The 19,483-nt window shown below is 34.6% G+C and overlaps 1 protein-coding gene across 3 annotated transcripts in view; it reads left to right on the top strand.

The window, feature by feature from the left end:
- Nucleotides 1-19,483, top strand: part of Slc25a12 (solute carrier family 25 member 12) — a 170,514-nt gene that overhangs the window by 139,629 nt on the left and 11,402 nt on the right. For all 3 annotated transcript variants that reach the window (XM_058580186.1, XM_046447385.2, XM_046447386.2), the window contains 4 exons: nt 3,802-3,883; nt 5,315-5,473; nt 9,088-9,140; nt 9,393-9,473. In XM_058580186.1, coding sequence (XP_058436169.1) covers nt 3,802-3,883; nt 5,315-5,473; nt 9,088-9,140; nt 9,393-9,473 — 375 coding nt within the window. The remainder of the gene's footprint in view (nt 1-3,801; nt 3,884-5,314; nt 5,474-9,087; nt 9,141-9,392; nt 9,474-19,483) is intronic.

Here is a 19,483-nt window from a genome sequence, read left to right as displayed (position 1 = left end):
TTGCTGAGGCTGGCTTTGAACTCATGATCCTCCTGCCTCAGCCTCCCAAGCGGCTGAGATTATAAGCATGGCCCAGCGAATTTTCAGTCTTGAAGAAAACTTTCTTCTGTTTACATATTTCAGATTTATGAGAAATTCTAAGGCATTCATGTTAACTAGTGTGTAACAATTTTGAGATCATGCATTAGCGATTCAATGTTAACTGACATGATCTTGTCCTAATTCTCATTTATTTTCCCCCTTTATAGGATAAGGTACATTTAATAAAAACAGGAAAAGAGTTTTTCTTTAAATAAATGAGGTCTCAAAATGAGGTCTTATTCCCTATCATACATGTATGCTTAGGGAGCCAGTTAAAAATCATATAAGATTCTCAACTCTTGTTTTGCTTTGAAAAACACTTAATTAACCTTGTTAAATACCAGCCTTCATGATCATAATCGTAACCTTCAGGTAAAGAGTGCCTTTTCCTTTGGCCCATTTGATCACAGTAGGTGATCATCTTATTGCTGAATATTTTCTTTCAGCCTAAATGCTAAAAATTCAGTACATAGTCATTAATAGGGATGACAGCTGTAGTAGCATTCTGCTTATGAATATTCATGATGCGAAATCTATAGCATTAATTATATTAATTTACATAACTGAATGCAAGTGAACCATAAGTTATACTAATAAACTAAGCCGTAAGAAAAAATTCTTGGTTACCATATACTGTATGTTTTCTTATAAATGCTATTTAATAGGGATGAAGGTGACATTTTGGTCAAAAGGCATTTGGGTATTTATGGTTTGAGATATTTTATTCTTTTCCCTCAGTTTTGATAGGATTTTTTAGGGTTTATAGAAACATTCTTTGAAAGAAGAGAGGGAAAAGAAAAATATATATGGTTGAATACGAGAGAAACCTTTTATATGAATAATGGAATTAGTGGTTGTTTAGGATCATAGCCTTTTTAATTATGAATTTTAACTTTGTATTTTTTTGAGAGAACACATGATTGAAAATAAAATCTATGAGAGTGAGATTTCTCTTCATCTAAATTTGTGTTGAAGAAACTCCAGTTTTGGAGTTTTGGAAGAAAAAGTTTTATATGAATGTTTTTGGTTTTTTTTTTTTTTTTTTTGGTACTGGAAATAAAACCCAGGGCCCTTTACATTCTTGCCAAGCTCTCTACCATTGACATATGTAGATTTTTAAGTTACAGATATGCTGTGTGTTTAGTATATAACATAACCAGCTATATTGATTTTAAAACATTGTTAAATTTAAGGCAGAATGCCTGCCTTGGTATGTTTGGGCTACCATAACTAACTAATATGGACTGAGTAGTTTAGACAACAAAGTTAATTTTTCATAGTGGCTAGGAAGTCCAAATTGCCATTTAATTCTGTTCAATTCCTGTTGAGGACTGTTTTCTTGGTTTGCAGATGGCAGTGTTCTCATTATATCTTCTTTATGGCAGGGGCCCGGGGGTGGGGAGGGCAGAGAGAGAGAGAGAGAGAGAGAGAGAGAGAGAGAGAGAGAGAGAGAGAGAGAGAGAGCGCCTGCATGTGCACTAGTTGTTTCTTTTTATAAGGGAGCAAATCTTATCATGAGGTCTTCACTCTCATGATCTAATTATCTCCTAAAGTTTTCATCTTTCTCTTACTCAGGGGTTTAGGGTTTCAATACATGAATTTTGAAGGGACACTTAGGGATACTTTAAGTTGAATTTATATGTGATGTTAAATATCATTGCTTTGAAGGAATGGATTTTGTTTGTTTTTAATTCTTGTCTTTGAAACAAAGTATCAGAATTAGTTGGTTAGACTCACTATATACAAAATGTTCCATCAACATTTGAGAAAGCTGGGCATTGTGTGGAACACCTATAATCCCAGCTACTCTGGAGGTGGAAGCAAGAGGAGAGCCAGTTGGAGGCCAGCCTGGGTAATTTAGACTTTGTCTCAAAATTTAAATAAAATAAAAGGGATGTAGTTAAGTGGTAATACCCTGTATTCAATCCCCAACACCCCCTACACTTTAAAAAACTAAATGAAGTATGCTAAAGCATTACCAAAAACGTTTTGGCATTAATAAATGAAAAATAAAATTATTTTAATAACATTTCAGTTTCTCATTTTAATCATTTCTATTTTTGTATGTGTTTAAAATGTGTATTTTATATAATTTATAATGTATATTACTTAGATTTATGTGTATATAAATAATATAGTAGAGAGTATCTGAACTTTTTATTATGGTTTTTCATCGAATTATATATTTGTTGATGGTGCTGGGATTCAAACCCAGAATTGAACATGCTAGGTAAGCACTCTATCCCTGAACTATATATCCACAGCTCCTTATACTTTTATAAAAAGCTCATTTCAAGCTAACATTTTTCGAGTTTTCTTTATGAGAAAGTAAATATTTTATTCCTTGTTTCCTATGTAGTATAGCAGATTATTTTCATAAAATATTAAAGAATAACACTGAGGGCTGGGATTGTGGCTTAGTGGTAGAGGGCTTGCCTAGCATGTGTGAGGCACTGGGTTTGATTCTCAGCACCACATGTAAATAAATTAATAAAGTTTCACTGACAAATTTAAAAAATATTTTTTAAAAAAGAATAAGACTGACACACTGATATAGACAAATTATTTCAGGTCTTTTATGTTATAGGATACCTATGAAATAGTATTCTGAATTACATAGGATTTTTCCCTTTATTATTTTCATAGATTTTGTTAGGATTGAATATGATTAGAACAATAGTCTTTACAGATATTAGATTATGATCAATATTCTGATTTAGGAATCAAGGTAATTTTTTATGCATTTGAGAAAGTTTTAAAATTTTAAGTTAGTTAGCGGGGGAAAAATTTGAAACTTGAAATGTGGCCTGGCACATTGGCACAAGCCTAAAAATCCCAGAGGTTGAGGTACGAGGATTGTAAGTTCAGAGCCAGCCTCAGCAACTTAGCAAGGCCCTGAGTAACTCAGCAAGGTCATGTCTTTAAATAAAATACAAAAAGGGCTGGGGATGTGACTTCACTTCTAGAGATTAATGGTGTATTCCCCAATAGTAGCCAATAAATGAGGCATTAATAGGCTTGTAAACAGATAGGAGGAAAAAAGCTGTGTATTTTGTCATATATATATATATATATATTTTTTTTTTTTTTTAATAAAATCATAAATCTATTCTTACTCAATTTCACTGCCTGCTTAACTGTAGTCTACAAGGCTGCTACCGGGGACTCTAGATATGTTTTTTAAATGTTAATAATAGAAGTATTTATTTTTAGTTTTTAATTTTTTATAGTTTTTTTATTACATAGTATCTTTATTTTGATATAGAAATTTTAATAACCAAATGATATAAATAATTGTATGCACCAGTAATTATATCTGGGGCTCTTTCTTTTTCTTTTTTTAATTGGTTCTTTTTAGTTATATATGGCAGTAGAGTTTATTTTGATATTATTATACAAGCATGGAATATATCATATTCTAATTAGGATTCCATTCTTGTGGATGTACATGATGGTGGAATTCACTATGATGTATTCATGTATGTATATAGGAAATTATTTCAGATTCATTTCACTTTCTTTCCTTTTGAAGTATTTTTTAAAAACTTTTTTTACCATTTTTGACTACATGAATATCTTATTTTTTTTCAAAGATGTTACCTCATTAACCATATTGCTTTTACTTTTGTTTTTTTTATCTTGAAATAGCCAAATTCTTGCTTTTTTTCATTTCCTGTACATTTTTCCAAAGTTTTTTACATGTTTTCTTCTTCCCTACAGCAATCTCCTGGGTTAGGCAGGCCTGTCTGGCTCCAGATTGCCGAGTCCGCTTACAGATTTACTCTGGGCTCAGTTGCTGGAGGTGAGTGACATGTCTGTGTGCTGTTTCAGGCTTGTGTTAATGTAATATTATCTCACTAGACTGGGGCAGATCAGCAAAGGTGCAGTTCATTGTTCCCAGAGGTCAGGACTGCAGGGCTTTCTGAAGTGTTCTTTATTTTTACCTATGATCAGAGGACTTGTCATAACATGGCTGTGGCCCCTCTGGCTCCAGTCTGTCTTCAGAATAAAACCTCTCTCTGTCTGAGATGCAGTGCTATACTCACCTTAATTATACTGGTGAAGGCCAGTATGAAAAAAATGGAGAATAAGACCAAATTTTTGGCATAGGGGCAGGTAGGAAATCAAGATTTGTGATATAAACTCAGAACCTCATGAAACAAAACAACCTCTCAAAGTGATTTCACTTTTGCTTTTATGTTTATATTTTTTTCTTTCTTTTTTCACTGGCTTAAAACTATCTAGACTTACAGTTTATTTGCTAAAAGGAACTTCCCTTCCCTTCCTTGCTCCCAGCAGAAATTTAAAGAGATTGTTTTTGCTTAATACTCTGCAAAGAAAATGTGTAGTCACTTTGTTGAGAGGAGTCTAGCAGGTGTGATTAAAATGTTTATGATTTTTCAAAACAAGCCTGAACTTATGAAACTAGTATTTTTTTTTCAGTCTTAGTTTTAGAAGTCATAAAGCATGTTTGGGTTTCAACTGTCAAAAATACAATACTATGGCTCATGTAATAAATATTTCAGTTCCTGACAAATTCTAAAGCATGGCCTTATTTTTTTAAAAATCAAATTCTATATGTAGGGAATTTTGTTTCCAATATTATGGTTATAACTAAGATTAATTTACCAAAATGCTTTAGTATACTTGATTTTAAAAGTACAGCCACTTGGTTTGCATATATAGTCATTTTATAATTATTAAGATGTAGGACTGGGGTTGTGGCTCAGTGACAGAGCGCTTGCCTCGCATATGTGAGGCACTGGATTTGGTCCTTAGCACCACATAAAAATAAACAAACAAAATAAAGATATTGTGCCCATGTATAATTAAAAAAATATTTTAAAAAAGATGTAACTGCAGTAATAGCATTTAATGGAAAAATATAAAGAATTGTTATACATAATATTTTAATGTTGTTTTTATGGGAAATTGAGTGTGAATTATCTGATAGTGGTGATGACTTGATAATCTACTTTTCAACTTATGAAGCTAATATATCAAAGATCATTCTTGACAGTTGTTCTCTGAAGCAGTTCTTTTTATTGCCTCCAGTGGTTGTTAGTCTGCCATCCTTTGGCTATGTATAGGAGAAGGAAATAATAATAAGTCTCTTTTATAAGAATAGATCTTGTATTTTATATCCTCACCCTTTCAGATGAGATTTATTGTCCTTATAGACTCTATATTTAATTGTGTGCTTTTTTAAGACTAAACCTTGTTCTGTTTGTAGCTGTGGGAGCCACCGCAGTGTATCCTATAGATCTGGTGAAGACCCGGATGCAAAACCAGCGTGGCACTGGCTCTGTTGTTGGGGAGCTGATGTATAAAAACAGCTTTGACTGTTTTAAGAAAGTCTTGCGTTATGAGGGCTTCTTTGGACTCTACCGGGGTAAGCAAATCTCAGCAGCAGTTAAAGGTAGAGATCTTGTCTCACCAGCAGCAGATTTTTTAAAAAATATTTTTTAAAGTTGTGGATAGGCCTTTATTTTTTCATTTATTACTTATTTATATGTGATGCTGAGAATCGAACCCAGGGCCTCACACATGCCAGGCAAGTGCTCTACCACTGAGCCACAGCCACAGCCCAGCAGCAGATTTTAACTATTATGGAAACCAGTATATGGCCTACCTAGTCAGTTTAGAGATGCTTCCTCTCTATTTTCTCTTTGCTCATTTTCCTCTTTTACATTCTTTCTGGTGACTAGCAATATTAGTCTGCAAACAAGACCTGTGTGTCTTCTTCCTTCTATTTATATTTCTTGAAATCTAAATCTTGTGTTTGTGCCAACATGAGTCTATATCACCATGCTCTTACAAACTAAGGCACATGTCTGCAGGTGGAACACAGGGATGGAAGCTAAAAAATAGCTTCTTTTCTCAAAGAAGCTAGGCTCTACTTGAAGATGAGTTTATCTTCAATGCACTTGCTTCAACTAAAAGAAATATAAAATATTTTTGTTTCTTCTGAAGAGACAGTTTTATAAGTCTTATCCAGTGGTTCACTGAAAAAAAAAAAGAAAAAAACAGTAGAAAGCCCTTTGGCTCTAAGTCTCATTCTTGCTCCTTTCCTCCCCTGAGATTAGAGGCACACAGTCATAGCAGAGATTTTCTTTTGCAGGAATGTTACCACCAACTCTGCACTGAGCACAGTGCTATCAGCATCAGAGGCTGCAGCTCCATGCGGAATCCTCCCCAGCTCCCATCAGCTTTGTAGGAACTTGTTCTCTTTGGAAAGAGAATGACTTTCATGGACATGTTTTCACATTAGAATTTACAGTTCCTTTGTGGGGGGGGGGATCAATTTTTTAATCCATTTGGGCGCCACATGGAATTCTTTGAAAATACTCTCAACATGCTCAAGTCCAGAATATTTATGTACTTTACTGTACTTGTTTGTTTATACACAGAGGCTCATTAATCCCTAAGCTCATTCTGAGCTTTGTTGAACTGTTTGGCTTAGAACTTCTTCCTAAGAAAGAAAGATTGGGCCTGAGCAAAGCTGTAGGCTTCGGGCTGGGGTTGTGGCTCAGTAGTGGAGCAATTGCCTTATACATGTGAGGCACTGGGTTTGATCTTCAGCACCACATAAAATAAATAAATAAAATAAAGGTACTGTGGCTATCTACAACTTAGAAAAATGTATTTTAAAAAAACTTAAATAAAAAAGCTATAGGCTCATGGACAGAAGAAAAAACACCTCTAATTAGCATTATGTTTAAGTATTCAAGTTAAGAATGTAACTAACACACTTATTTGAAGGAGAGCATGATGAAGATGTTTGGTTTTTGGCATTTATAGAATAAGAGAAGAGAGTTATTTTGAATTCAAACTGGGCTCGAATACCCCATTCTTGAGAATAAATCTAATTAATTTTGCTCAAAAAATTAATAAAAATTAAAAAAAATTTAATATAAAAATTTTTAAAATTCACAACTGTAACCTCTTTAAATTCTGGTTGTATAGCGTATATTCCATGAGAAGAGGTGTGCATTCTCCCAAAAGTAGATCTGCCCATGTGAAGGCTTGTTTTAAGCTGATTAAGCCCTGTATGTCTAGAGTTTATTTAATGGGAATCAATTGCGTGGCACTATGATTGTTTTTCTCTTTGACATCACCAATCTTTTCATTGTTGAAAAATGACCTTTTTCTTCCTTAGTCTACAAAAAGAATGTTCTTAATTAGAAGAAACCTGGATATATAATGCATGGTTTAGCCTTTCCAAGGATAAATGCTCACAGAAGATTTCTTTTTTGGATTGAACCCAGGGGCACCTAACCACTTAGCTACATCCCAGCTCTTTCTTTTTTTCGTTCTTTCTTTCCTTCTTTTAAATTTTGAGACAGGGTCTCACTAAGTTGCTAGGGCCTTACTAAATTGCTGAGGTTGGTTTGAACTTGTGATCCTCCTGCTTCAACCTCCTGAGCCACTGGGGGCACACAGGTATGAGCCACTGTACCTGGCCAAGATTTCATGTGGAAGAGGTACCATACTAATTAAATGGGTGCAACACAGTAAGTGGGGGAAGAGATTGTTGGCTCTATTTGGGATATGAACTGATAAACTCAGTCCTTAAATGAGAGATTTTTGTTTTAGGGAGAAGGTTCTAGGAGTTCTGTATGTGAGCACTGTGATTATTGAGATTGTCATATATTGTTTAGAGCTGGTCCATTATTTTGTCAGATGATTGACAAAATTGTTGACAGATTAACTAAATTTCTTTGCAGGCAACAATGATAACATGACACAAGTCAGTACTTTATTAAAATTCCACAAGCTTTAGTGTGGCAAGTTGTAAAACAAATACCCATGCTGGCATGGTTGTATGGAAGTTAGATTAAAAATAATAGGGCCTGATAATCATGAGAGTTAGAAAGTTAAGACTGCCATCTGCTGATTCATTCTTTTAAATCATTCTGCTATCCATGAAAGGTATGTGCAGATTTGTGTTTGCCATTGATAATTCAGTTTGACTGACAGTAGCCTGTATGCATGATTATTTGCTGGCTCAACTCATGGAACCTCACTCAGCACTGTCCTCAAAGTAGGCTTAAGATCAGCAGTGAGTGAGCATGCAAACACATATATAACTCCCTGGGCTGAATGAGTTAAGGATATAAAATGTTTATTGTTAGCATACATTTTTTTTAAAGATGCTAACAATTTGGATAAGCTGTGTGCTTTAGAGAGCTGAACCCTTGGAATATCTACAGATGTTGAATCATTTATACTTTTTTTTTTTTTCCTAGTTTGCAACCTGCCTGGGAAATTTAACTTTCTAAGAATAACAGTTTCTTTTGTTTTGAGGGGATTCTTTTAAAATGTCTTAAGGTTGACACATGTTAGTAAATGCAAATATAAAAGGCATTTTTTAATAGAAAATATTCATCAGATAATACTAGAAACTTCATTTTTCTTTGCAGTTGTGGCTTCCTTTTAAATAGATGAATACTGAATGCTGGATTTCTCTGAAGAGAAAATTATGGGAGTTGGTATTCTATAATAATCAAGTTACTGTAGGCTGTTATGTCAATAGCATTATTTTTTTTGTAAAATTTGGGTGTACTTAACAAAACACTATTCAGAGGTTTTCCAGGTAGACAGCATTAACTTCCATAAAGTGTCTGTATATGTTTGTATATTGTTGGTTGTAACAAGGGAGGGAATTTGGTTCTGTTGCTATTGGCAGTATTCCCAGAGTAGAGAAATCCCATAGACTCTATTCTTTCCTCCTGTACTGTTTTAGAAGGTACTAGATAGCTAGGCTTTTAACAAAGCATGTTTAAGAAAAGGACTTATAGCCTCAAGAAAACATGACATTATATTTGACTTGTAAATGATTATTACATACATTTATAGAGTTGTTAGGGTAATCACTTTGCCCCATTTTAATTAAAGCCCTAAAATGTTTGCTGGGTAAATAGTATGAAGAAAGCACTTCCTTCTTGTGCTTTTGTATAAGTATTTAGTAATTTATATTGCTATTGATTCTCTCTCTTTACTTAGGTCTGATACCACAACTAATAGGAGTTGCTCCAGAAAAGGCCATTAAATTAACTGTAAGTTTCTTTCTCTCCAAACTTAAGTCATTTATTTAGATTGCCATTTATTTAGATTAAGTTAAAAATTAAAATTGATGCTGCTGAGACTGGTACACTATCAAGACACTTGTAAAACTTTACATTTATATGTAAACCTTTGGCAAATTAAATAATTTTATCATGAGACAAATATTTTGCTGACTTGGAAAAGCAACAGTAGAGGAAATGGTTGGGAATCCTGGTTAACTGACATATTATCTTTCTAATTAGGTTAATGATTTTGTCCGGGACAAATTTACCAGAAGAGATGGCTCTATTCCACTTCCAGCGGAAGTCCTGGCTGGAGGTTGTGTAAGTATTAATCCTGGGTGTTTCTTGTGGCAATTACATTCCTTTAATATTTTTTGCATGCAGGGTATGATAACTGAGTGCCATTTCCCTTGAACTCAAGTGATTCAAAGCAGGTTTTCTCATGTGGAATGATTTTTTAATTTTCTTGTACAATCTAAGTGGTTTTGAGGACAGAAAAGAGATACTATTTTCATCAGCTCTCTTAGAAGTTTCTGAAGCATAACCTTACAGACTTTTAAAAATCCTGATTCTTATTATTCTTAACTATCGCAGGAAAAATAGCATTGTAGAGTTATCACATATTTATATCGACTGGACCTTTTAAGTATGAGATGACTAATTAATTGAACCTTTATATTTTAGGTGTAAGTAAGCAATTGTGGTATAATTATAATTTTCCTTATTTAAGGGACTGAAGGGTGTGGCCAGCTTCTGAAACTATATTGCAGCTATTGATAAAAATTCTAAAGTTAAAGGTTCAGATTATACTTACTGACAGCACAAGGGCTTCTGTCTTAAAAATATAAGCTTTATGTTTGATTTAGGCCAATTATCATATCTAAATTACAACTCAAGTAATTTTACTTCTGGTATTTGTTTCACATTTGAGAATGTAATTTGTTTCATACTTCTTTAGTCCATTTTGTTCCTGAAAGTGTAAATAACTTCTAGCTGAATTGGCAGGCAGTCTTCACTAAAACTTTTTTAGTTGCTGAGCCTGAGGTGATGAGGTCAATGACCTCTGAAGTTTTAATTCAGAAAAGATGCCCCCTGGCTCATAGAGGTAGGTTGTTCAGGTTCTCCTTGATGAGATTTGTCAGCCTAATACATACTAAGTCTTACCTTTCTGCACCCAAAGTTCTAATAAAAGAGGTGGATTTGGGTGTGTGTGTGTGTTTACATTTATGTTTCTTGTATACATTCTGAGCAATGCATTCTGAGGATAAACAATGGACAAAAATAAAACTCTTGCCTAGGTGGATCACCAAACTTGTAGTTTCTCCTCTCTATCCCAACTAGACACTCTAATTGTTTCTCATCTAGTGAGATAAACTTTGTAAATTATAAATATTTATCTAAGTGGTTAGCTTCTATTTGGTTAAGGAGTTTCCTAGTTCATTTTTACCACAGCATGTGCATACATTTACCAGAAACCTAAGTCATGCTCTTTCTGTCCAATAGTCCTTATAATACCAGTTTCTCAGGAGACTAAGGAAGGATGATTCCAAGTTTGAGGTCAGCTAGGGCAACACAGTGAAACCATCTCAAAATAAAATAGAAAAAAAAGGGCTGGGGATATAACTAAGTGGTAGAATAAGCATCTAGCATGTGTGAAACCTTGGGTTCAATCCCCAGTTCTGCATGCATAAATAAATAAATAAATAAATAAATAAATAAATATTTCCATAGAGCTAATTATTTCTGTTTTTATTTGTGATGGAGGATTTTGGCCATAAAACCGAGCTATTCCCATGTCTGACATGTGACCTAAGAGATTAAATTATAATCAGATAACTTGGTTCCTTTCTTATTCCTGGGTATGGACCCCATTTATAGATTTGAACTTCTAAGGATTTCTGTTTAAATCTTGAGGATTGTGCTGACATTCTAAATCTCTTACTTAATCATGACTCATTTCTGGAAGCTTTAATGAATTGTCTAGCTGGAAATTAACAGGATGGAAATAATTAGGTTGGGCTCTAGGCAGAATGATTAGGTTGTTTGCAGTTCTTTACCTTGAACATTTTCTGCTTCCAACTTTAAATGTCTTTATTCATAGATGAAAGAAAATGCAATTATTGAGTTTTTACTGATGAATTCATACTACAGTATAAATGACTATTTCTTCCAAAATTTGATAAATTTCAACAGAGAATAAAGTCTTGGACATATAGGGTGAAACTATAGAATACCAGGCACTATGGGATACAAGATACTCTTTCCTGGATTATAAACACTGGGAAGCAAGTAGCTGCGTGACATCCTGTTCCTGAGAGTTCTCACTATCTGAGGTATCGATGATACAAGTACAGTGTCCTTGAAGGTATTTGAGTGCTGTCAGTGCTACCTGTGAGAAGAGTTCTGATCTTCTTCCAAAAATTATCCAATTTTAAAGTTGTACCTAATACAGGTTAATTTGGAAGAAATGATTGAAACTGAACAATAGGCTTTTTTTTTTTTAATGGGTACCAGGGATTGAACTTGGGGACACTCGACCACTGAGCCACATCCCCAGCCCTATTTTGAATTTTATTTAGAGACAGGGTCTCACTGAGTTGCTTAGTGCCTTGCTAAATTGCTGAGGCTGGCTTTGAACTCACGATCCTCTTGCCTCTACCTCCTAAGCCGCTTGGATCACGGATGTGCATCACCACGTCAGTTAGCAAAGACCTAGGCTTTAAGTTTCTTGAAGATAGGTGAGAGGGAAATTTTGTTGCCATGGAAATAACTAAAACATTGTCCTTTCTAAAAAACTATGTGTATTGTCTAAATCATGAAGTAATGAAGAAGTGAAAATCTGGTCCTCTGGCATTATATATTTTTCATTGTTGTTCTTTGTTTTATTTTATGATATTTTCTTTTCTTTCTTTTTTGGTGCTGGGGATCAAACTCAGGACCTCATGCATGCTAAGCATGACTCCACCACTGAGCTACACCTCTAGCCTATGATCAGTTTTTAAAGATATGTGATATTTGATACATGCAAAAGAATACATGCTATGTGGATATAAAGAGTAATAAAATGAACATCCACACACTTACTACCCAACTTAGCTAAAATATTATTACTATCTTTGCACTGATTTTTGCTTTTAATGTAGCCTGATCTGCTAGATTCCTAATGAGCAGTAGGGACTTTTCCTACTGGGCTGAACATTTTATAGCAATTATCTCATTATCATTCCTAACTAGGTTCACTAAAACCTCAGTGAGATCCAGCACTTAGTAAATGGCAAAGTTGAAATTAAAACCATTTCTGCCTCCAAAACCATATTCTTTCACATTTGATATATGTCCATTCATTCATTCTTTTATTTGTTCATTTTCTTATTCATTGAATACTATGTTTCAGGCAAAATTTAAAAAATAACAGCTTTGTTGTTGTTGCAATGGAAAACAAACCCAGGGCATTTCACTGGGGTGGAAACTGGGGATTGAATTCAGGGGCACTTGGCCACTGAGCCACATCCTAGCCCTGTTTTGTATTTTATTTAGAAACAGGGTCTCACTAAGTTGCTTAATGCCTTGCTTTTCTGAGGCTGGCTTTGAACTTGGGATCCTCTTGCCTCAGCCTTGTGAGCCCCTGGGATTACACTCATGCACCACCATGCCTGGGACCAGACTTTGCATATGCTAAGCATGTGATTTACCAACAAGATATATTCCCAACCTGTCAAAAAGCTGCTGTGTTGACATGCAATTCACATACTATACAATTCCCCCATTTAACATGTACAGTTAAATTGGATTTTAGTATATTCAGAGTTGTGCAACCATACTCTCAATCATTTTTAACATTTTCATCACCACAAAAAGAAACCTAATATCCTTATCTGTCCCCCTCCAATTTTCCCACCTCATTCCAAATTCTAACAAACCGTTAATATACTTTGTTTCTGTAGATTCACCAATTTTTTAATATTTCATATAAATGGAATCATATATCATATGCCATTGTGCCTGTCTTCTTACACAGAGCATGCTTTCAAGCTTTATCTATGTTTTAGCATATATCAATACTTCATTCCTTTTTATTGCTCAATATATGGATATACAGCATTGTGTTTATCCATTCATCAGTAAATGGAAATTTGGGTTGTTTCCATCTTTTGTTTATTGTGAATAATGCTGCTGTGAACATTGGTATATAAGGTTTTTACAAACAAACACAAAAATGTGATCCCCATCCACCATGCTAAAAACATGTTAAGCAAAAGAAACCAGCTATGAAAGAATGCACAAATGTTTTCATTTCTCTTGGGTACCTACCTATAAGTGGAATTAGTGGAGGGTCATATGGCAATTCCAGTTAGGATTTTAAGGTACCAAAATCCTGTTTCCAAAAATGATCACACTTTTACATTTCTATAGTAGTTCATGAGTTCCATTTTCTCCACATCTTTGCCAGTTGTCTGCCTTTTCATTGTAGCTATACTACTGGGTGTGAAGTGTGGCATTTTATTTGTGGTCTAACAACTAATAATATTGAGCATCTTTTCATGTGCATATTGGCCATTTGTATAATCTTCTTCAGAAAAACATCTATACAGAATCTTTACCCATTTTTAAATTGGTTGTCTTTTATTATTGAGTTATAAGGGTTCTTCATATATGCGAAATATGATTACCTTATTAGATATGTGATTTTCAAATATTTTTCACTTTCTTGATGATGTTCTTTGAAAAATTGGACTTTAATATAGTCCCATTTATCTATTTTTTCTTGTGCTGCTTGTGCTTTTTGTATTATGTCTAAAAAATCATTGCCTAAAGCAAGATCATGAAGAGTTATGTCTATTTTCTTCTAAGAGTTTTATAGTTTTAGCTCTTACATTTGGGTCTTTGATATTTAATGCCATTTTTTAATCTTACATTTTTAGGATCTTTTACCTTGAGAAGAGAGATTATCAAACAACAGCTTTTAAATTTTTTTTTTTTTTTTTTTTTTTTTTTGTATTTTTAGTTGTCGATGGACCTTTATTTTATTCATTTATATTTTGTGTTGAGACTTGATCCCAGGGTCTCACGCATGCCAGGCCAGTGCTCCACCACTGATCCACAACTCCAGCCCCCAACTTTGTTTTTCATTGCTAACATTTGGCATGTTTCCTTCTAAAGTTTTCATATACTGTACATGTGTACACGCTCTTCTGCATCGTGTGTATGAACACAGTGAACACGGTTCACACACATTCTCTTTTTTAAGCCAGATGGAAGTTTCATTGACTTTGACTTTCTGATTGGAAAAGCAAGCTGCTTTCACTAAGGGAAGGATAGAGTCACAAGTGGAACATCTCACTTTAGAAATAGAATATAGAGCTGGGGGTGTAGCTCAGGTAGTAGAGCCCATGCCTAATGTGTGAGGATCTGGGTTTGATCTCCAGCACCAAAAAAGAAAAGAGGAAAAATAGAATACGATTTTTGTAAATAGAACTATAAACAGATTGTGTATTTATTACTACCCAAGATAATGCTCCAGAAAATCCATTCATGCCTCTATTCGATCAGTCTCTTAGCCTACTTCCCTGATGCAACTATAGTTCTGAGTTCTGTCTTAAGTTTTGTTTGTACTTGGATTTCATATAAATGGAATATCAAAATGCATTCTTTCATGGCTGGCTTCTTTTGCTTAACATGCTTTCAAGTAGTCATCCTTGTTGTTATGTGGGAATCAGATTTGTCTGCATTTTTTTTTTTTTTTAATAATTTGGCTGAGTATTATTCCATTGTATAATTGTATAACATTTTGTTTATCCATTCTTCTGTTGGTGAACATTTGGGTTGTTTCCATATTTTGTTTGTTATAAATATGTTGCTATAAATGTTGTATCAATCTTTTTGTCAACATGTTTTCTTTTGGGGGGTTACTAAGAGTAGAATAGGGTAGATGTACGTTCAACTTAAAAGAAACTGCCAATTACTTCTTAGAAGTGGACAGGACATCTTACTCTCCTATTAGCAGTGTGTAAGTATCCCAGTTATTGCACATCCTCACTAATGTTCAAAATTCTTAATGTTTTTGCTCTTAGTCATTCTAGTTAGTATGAAATGGTATGTTATTTTGGTGTTTTTTTCTGCTTTTTATTTTTGTGGTCATGCTGAGGATTGAACCCAGGGCCTTGTGCATGCTAGGCAAGTACTCTACCAACTGAGCTATATCCCCAGCCTGTTATTGTGGTTTTAATTTGCTTTTCCCTGATGCCTAAAAATATTGAGTATCTCTTTATATGGTTTACTGGCTTTTCTTGTATCTTTTTTTTTTTTTTAGAGAGAGAAAATTTTTTAATATTTATTTTTTAGTTCTCGGCGGACACAACATCTATGTTTGTATGTGGTGCTGAGGATTGAACCCGGGCCGCACGCATGCCAGGCGAGCGCGCTACCACTTGAACCACATCCCCAACCCTTCTTGTATCTTTTTTGTGAAGTATTTGTTTAAGACTTTTGCCTACCTTTTTTTTTTTATAGGTTATTCATATTTGTTATTGATTTATAGTTCTTTATACATCATGGATATGGTTTTTGTCAGATACATGTGTACGTGTGTTATATTTTTCATAGTCTCTGACTGATTACATTATTATTTTTCTTCATGGTGTTTGGAGTAGTTTTTTTTTTTTTTTAAAGAAAATTTGAGGACTGGGGATGTGGCTCAAGCATGCTTGTCTGGCATGCGAGCGGCCCGGGTTTGATCCTCAGCACCACATGCAAAACAAAGATGTTGTGTCCGCCGAGAACTAAAAAATAAATATTAAAAAAAAAATTCTCTCTCTCTTTCTCTCTCTCTCTCCTCTCTCTTTAAAAAAAAAAAGAAAAAAAAAAGAAAATTTGACTATATATAGTTTCTTGGATGTATCTAGAAACTTATTTGGGAATAAATTTAAATGTCTTTCCAAATTGACAAAACCAAGTTTAAAACTCTAAATGGGCTGACCTGTAAGTTCTTTCTAAAGATTTCTCTGGTAAGTACCTATTATTTTTTGTTAAAAACTAACCACAGGTCAGTTTACTATTCACCTGACTGATTTACCCTCCTTCAGAGTGTGTTTACTTCTGAGTAGATGGAAATGATAAAACCCAAAATGTATTTATTGCTAGCAAAGGGCTAAAGTAATCTCCTCATGTTGCAGATAAAGTTCCGCAGCCATGTGCAAACATACTTCATAGAGGACACATCCTTTCTTTTGTGTCTTGTTTTTAATCTACATAGTGCCCTCACCTTAGTTAGCACTCCAAAGCCCTATGAAATAGATAGGTCAGTTGTTGGGATCCCAAGGAAACCAAGAATTGGATTGGCTTATGATTATCTAGGTCAACAGGCTTCCAAACCCAGAATCTTTCCACTGTCCAAAGTTTCTTCTTCTTAGTTTATGGATGTGTGCACATGTGTGGGCACACACACATGCCCTCTCCCCATATAGGTGCAGCAGAAATCTTACTTGTTAATTGGAGCATTTAGCAATCTTTGTGGCCAGAATCTTGAGCTACCCAGCTCCCTAACTGAAGAAGTCTGCTTGCATCTTCCTCTATAAGCTGATCTTGTGCATCTTTAAATTGCTCCTCTGTCTCCCATCTCCAGGGGTATCTGTATGGTCTCAACTTTATGCCTACATACTTAACGTGAATATGTAAACGTATGCTTACAAGTTAAAAGTGTTATATGATAGGTACACAGGGATTTTGATACTTCTTTTATTAGCCTGTTTTGGCAGCTATAACAAAATCCCTTAGACTGGGTACTTTATAATATAAATTTATTGTTCATAATTCTGGGAAGCTCAAGATCAAGGTGCCAGCAGATTTCCAGGGTGATAATGGTGCCTTGTTGCTATACCCTCACATGGAGGAAGGGACAAGATATTTACCTTCAACCTCTTCTATAAGGTTACCAAGCCCATTCATGAGGACAAAAGCCTCAAGATTTAATCACGTCCCATAGGTCCTACCTCTTGATACCGTCACCCTGGGGAATAGGTTCTAAACTATGAATTTGGGGGGAATACCAACATTGAGACCATAGTACTTCTTTTACCCTAGATGTAAGTATGTATAGTTTTATATCACAACAGCCAGCTGTATTTTATCACTTAGCAATGAACATTGCAGTTTGTTCTTTTTAAACTAGTACTATCTTAGACTATTTTAGAAAGAACTATTTCCTATTGCTTAATGAAAGTAAGAATGTTTGGTTGATGGTCTATAGGACAGAGTTACTGTTGCTGTTTCTCTTGAGTCAGTGCTAGTGACAGCTCATTTGGGAACACTTATTGATTTGTTCTGGGTATTTAAAATACACATATTTTGGGGGCTGTGGATGTAGCTCAGTGGTAGAACGTTCAATTAGTATGCACAATACCCTGAGTTCAATCCACAGTACTACCGAAACAAAACAAAACCCCCACATATTTTGTACATCTGCTTGAGTAACTGCATGGCCTTAAATAAATTGAAGTTAGATTTTTTTAGTGAGGGAAGTTTTTATAGTGAGTTCCATGATAAGATATTTTGTGGTTGGAGGGAAAGGGTTCTAAACTACAGAGACAAGAGATCAAAGAAAGCCAGAAGCAAGGGACTTGGATAAACAGGGCCCAGTCCATACTCTTTGTGGACCCTGCCCCTGGGGTAGGATTGTGAGGGCAGAAGGTTGAACTGGCCAAATCCTATGTATGTAACTATGCCAAATCCTCAGCCTTGGGCACATTGGAGGCCAGTGACACTTTAATATATCACATCCTTTCCCCACTAACTTTTCCTGCTAACTTTAGTTGGTTTATTTTCTCATTAAAAAATGGTGTGACATAAGATTAAATGTACATTCTTTCCATTTTTGTCACATAATAGTGACCCTTATTCTAAATGGGATTTATTCCCCTTTGTCTTTTTAATTCAGTTTTAGAACAACTACAACAAAATGACAGTACTGAAAAATAAAAGTGTCTAAGTATGTTTCAATATTAGTGTTTCCATTTCTTTAAGAAAAATAAGTAGCAGATCTCTTCTGCCCCCACATCAGGGATGAAACCCAGGGCCTTATGCATGCTACTCAAACATTCCTCTAGTAAGCTGTGCTCCCAGCCCCCTAAGCAGCAGATTTGCTGAGGAAAACTTACGGATTACAGGGTTAGAAGCTGAATTTGGTGATGAGGTGAGTGAAAAAATTCACCAAAGATATGGCATGTTATGTAATGTAAATCATCAGAAGCAGCAAGATGTCAAATCTGGCAATGTCCATTTAAATCTATGTAGTTGTATATTGTTGATGGTTTATTATAAACCATCCACAGTATACACAATATACATCTTTGTTTGTTTTTTGTTTTGCTGTGTTGGGAATTGGAACCAGGGCCTAAGGCCTAACAGGCAAGAAGATCTTTACCACTAAGCTACATTCCCAGTAGCCCTGACTCTCATTACTTTTTTTACATTTAAAAAATTTTGAAACAGGATCTCACTAAATTGTACAAGCTGGCCTTATATTTGTGATTCTCCTGTCTTAGCTTCCCAAGTAGCTGGCATTACAGCTATGTGCCACCATGCCTGGCTAAATTTTATGTATCTCAATGTCTGTTATTTCCAATAATTAGCTATATTTGGTTAGTGTTTTTTTTTTTAGTGTGTGTTGGTGTGTGTACGCACGCGTGCGTGTGTGTGTATGCTTTTTAAAGTTTGAATCCACAGATGACTAATGTCAACCAGCTAAAAAATAGATTTAAACTATAAAAATTGTCAAATTTGCTGTGAGGAGGAATGTATGAAGGAGGACTTAGTCTGTAAAGAAACCCAAGACTGGTTCTCTCTCTTGTCATTTTTGAGTAGTTTATACATTCGTATTATTCCAGAATTTAAAAGGTGCAACAAGGTATGCTATTAATTTTTTTCTTCCAGTTCTTCAGTTTCTCTTTCTAATATACAACTAATGTTTTAATCCTTAACTCACTTTGATTTTGGTAAACTTAAGTAAAATATTTTGACATATTTGTGATCAAATGTGTAGCTAATATTTTTCATTCTGTTTATGGAATTTGTCATGATTTAATGGCAACTTGCATTGCTTTATTAAAAGTATATAATTTGCTTCTATTTAACTGTTTTCTATTGAGCATTTGAATTTTTTCAGTTCAATTTTGTTCTTATTAAAATTAGCAAACAAACTGGGTTTGTGGCTCAGTGGTAGAGCACTTGCCTATCATCCGTGAACACCCATCCTCCTATATACCCCCTGCCCCCTCACACACACACACACACACACACACACTAAATAAATACATGTGCACTTACATAATAAAAAT

This window comes from Marmota monax, unplaced genomic scaffold, assembly GCF_021218885.2.
Source record: "Marmota monax isolate L192 unplaced genomic scaffold, Marmota_monax_Labrador192_F-V1.1 WCK01_AAM20220418_F8-fsc00007, whole genome shotgun sequence".
NCBI lineage: Eukaryota > Metazoa > Chordata > Mammalia > Rodentia > Sciuridae > Marmota > Marmota monax.
This window is presented reverse-complemented; position numbering and strand designations above follow the sequence as displayed.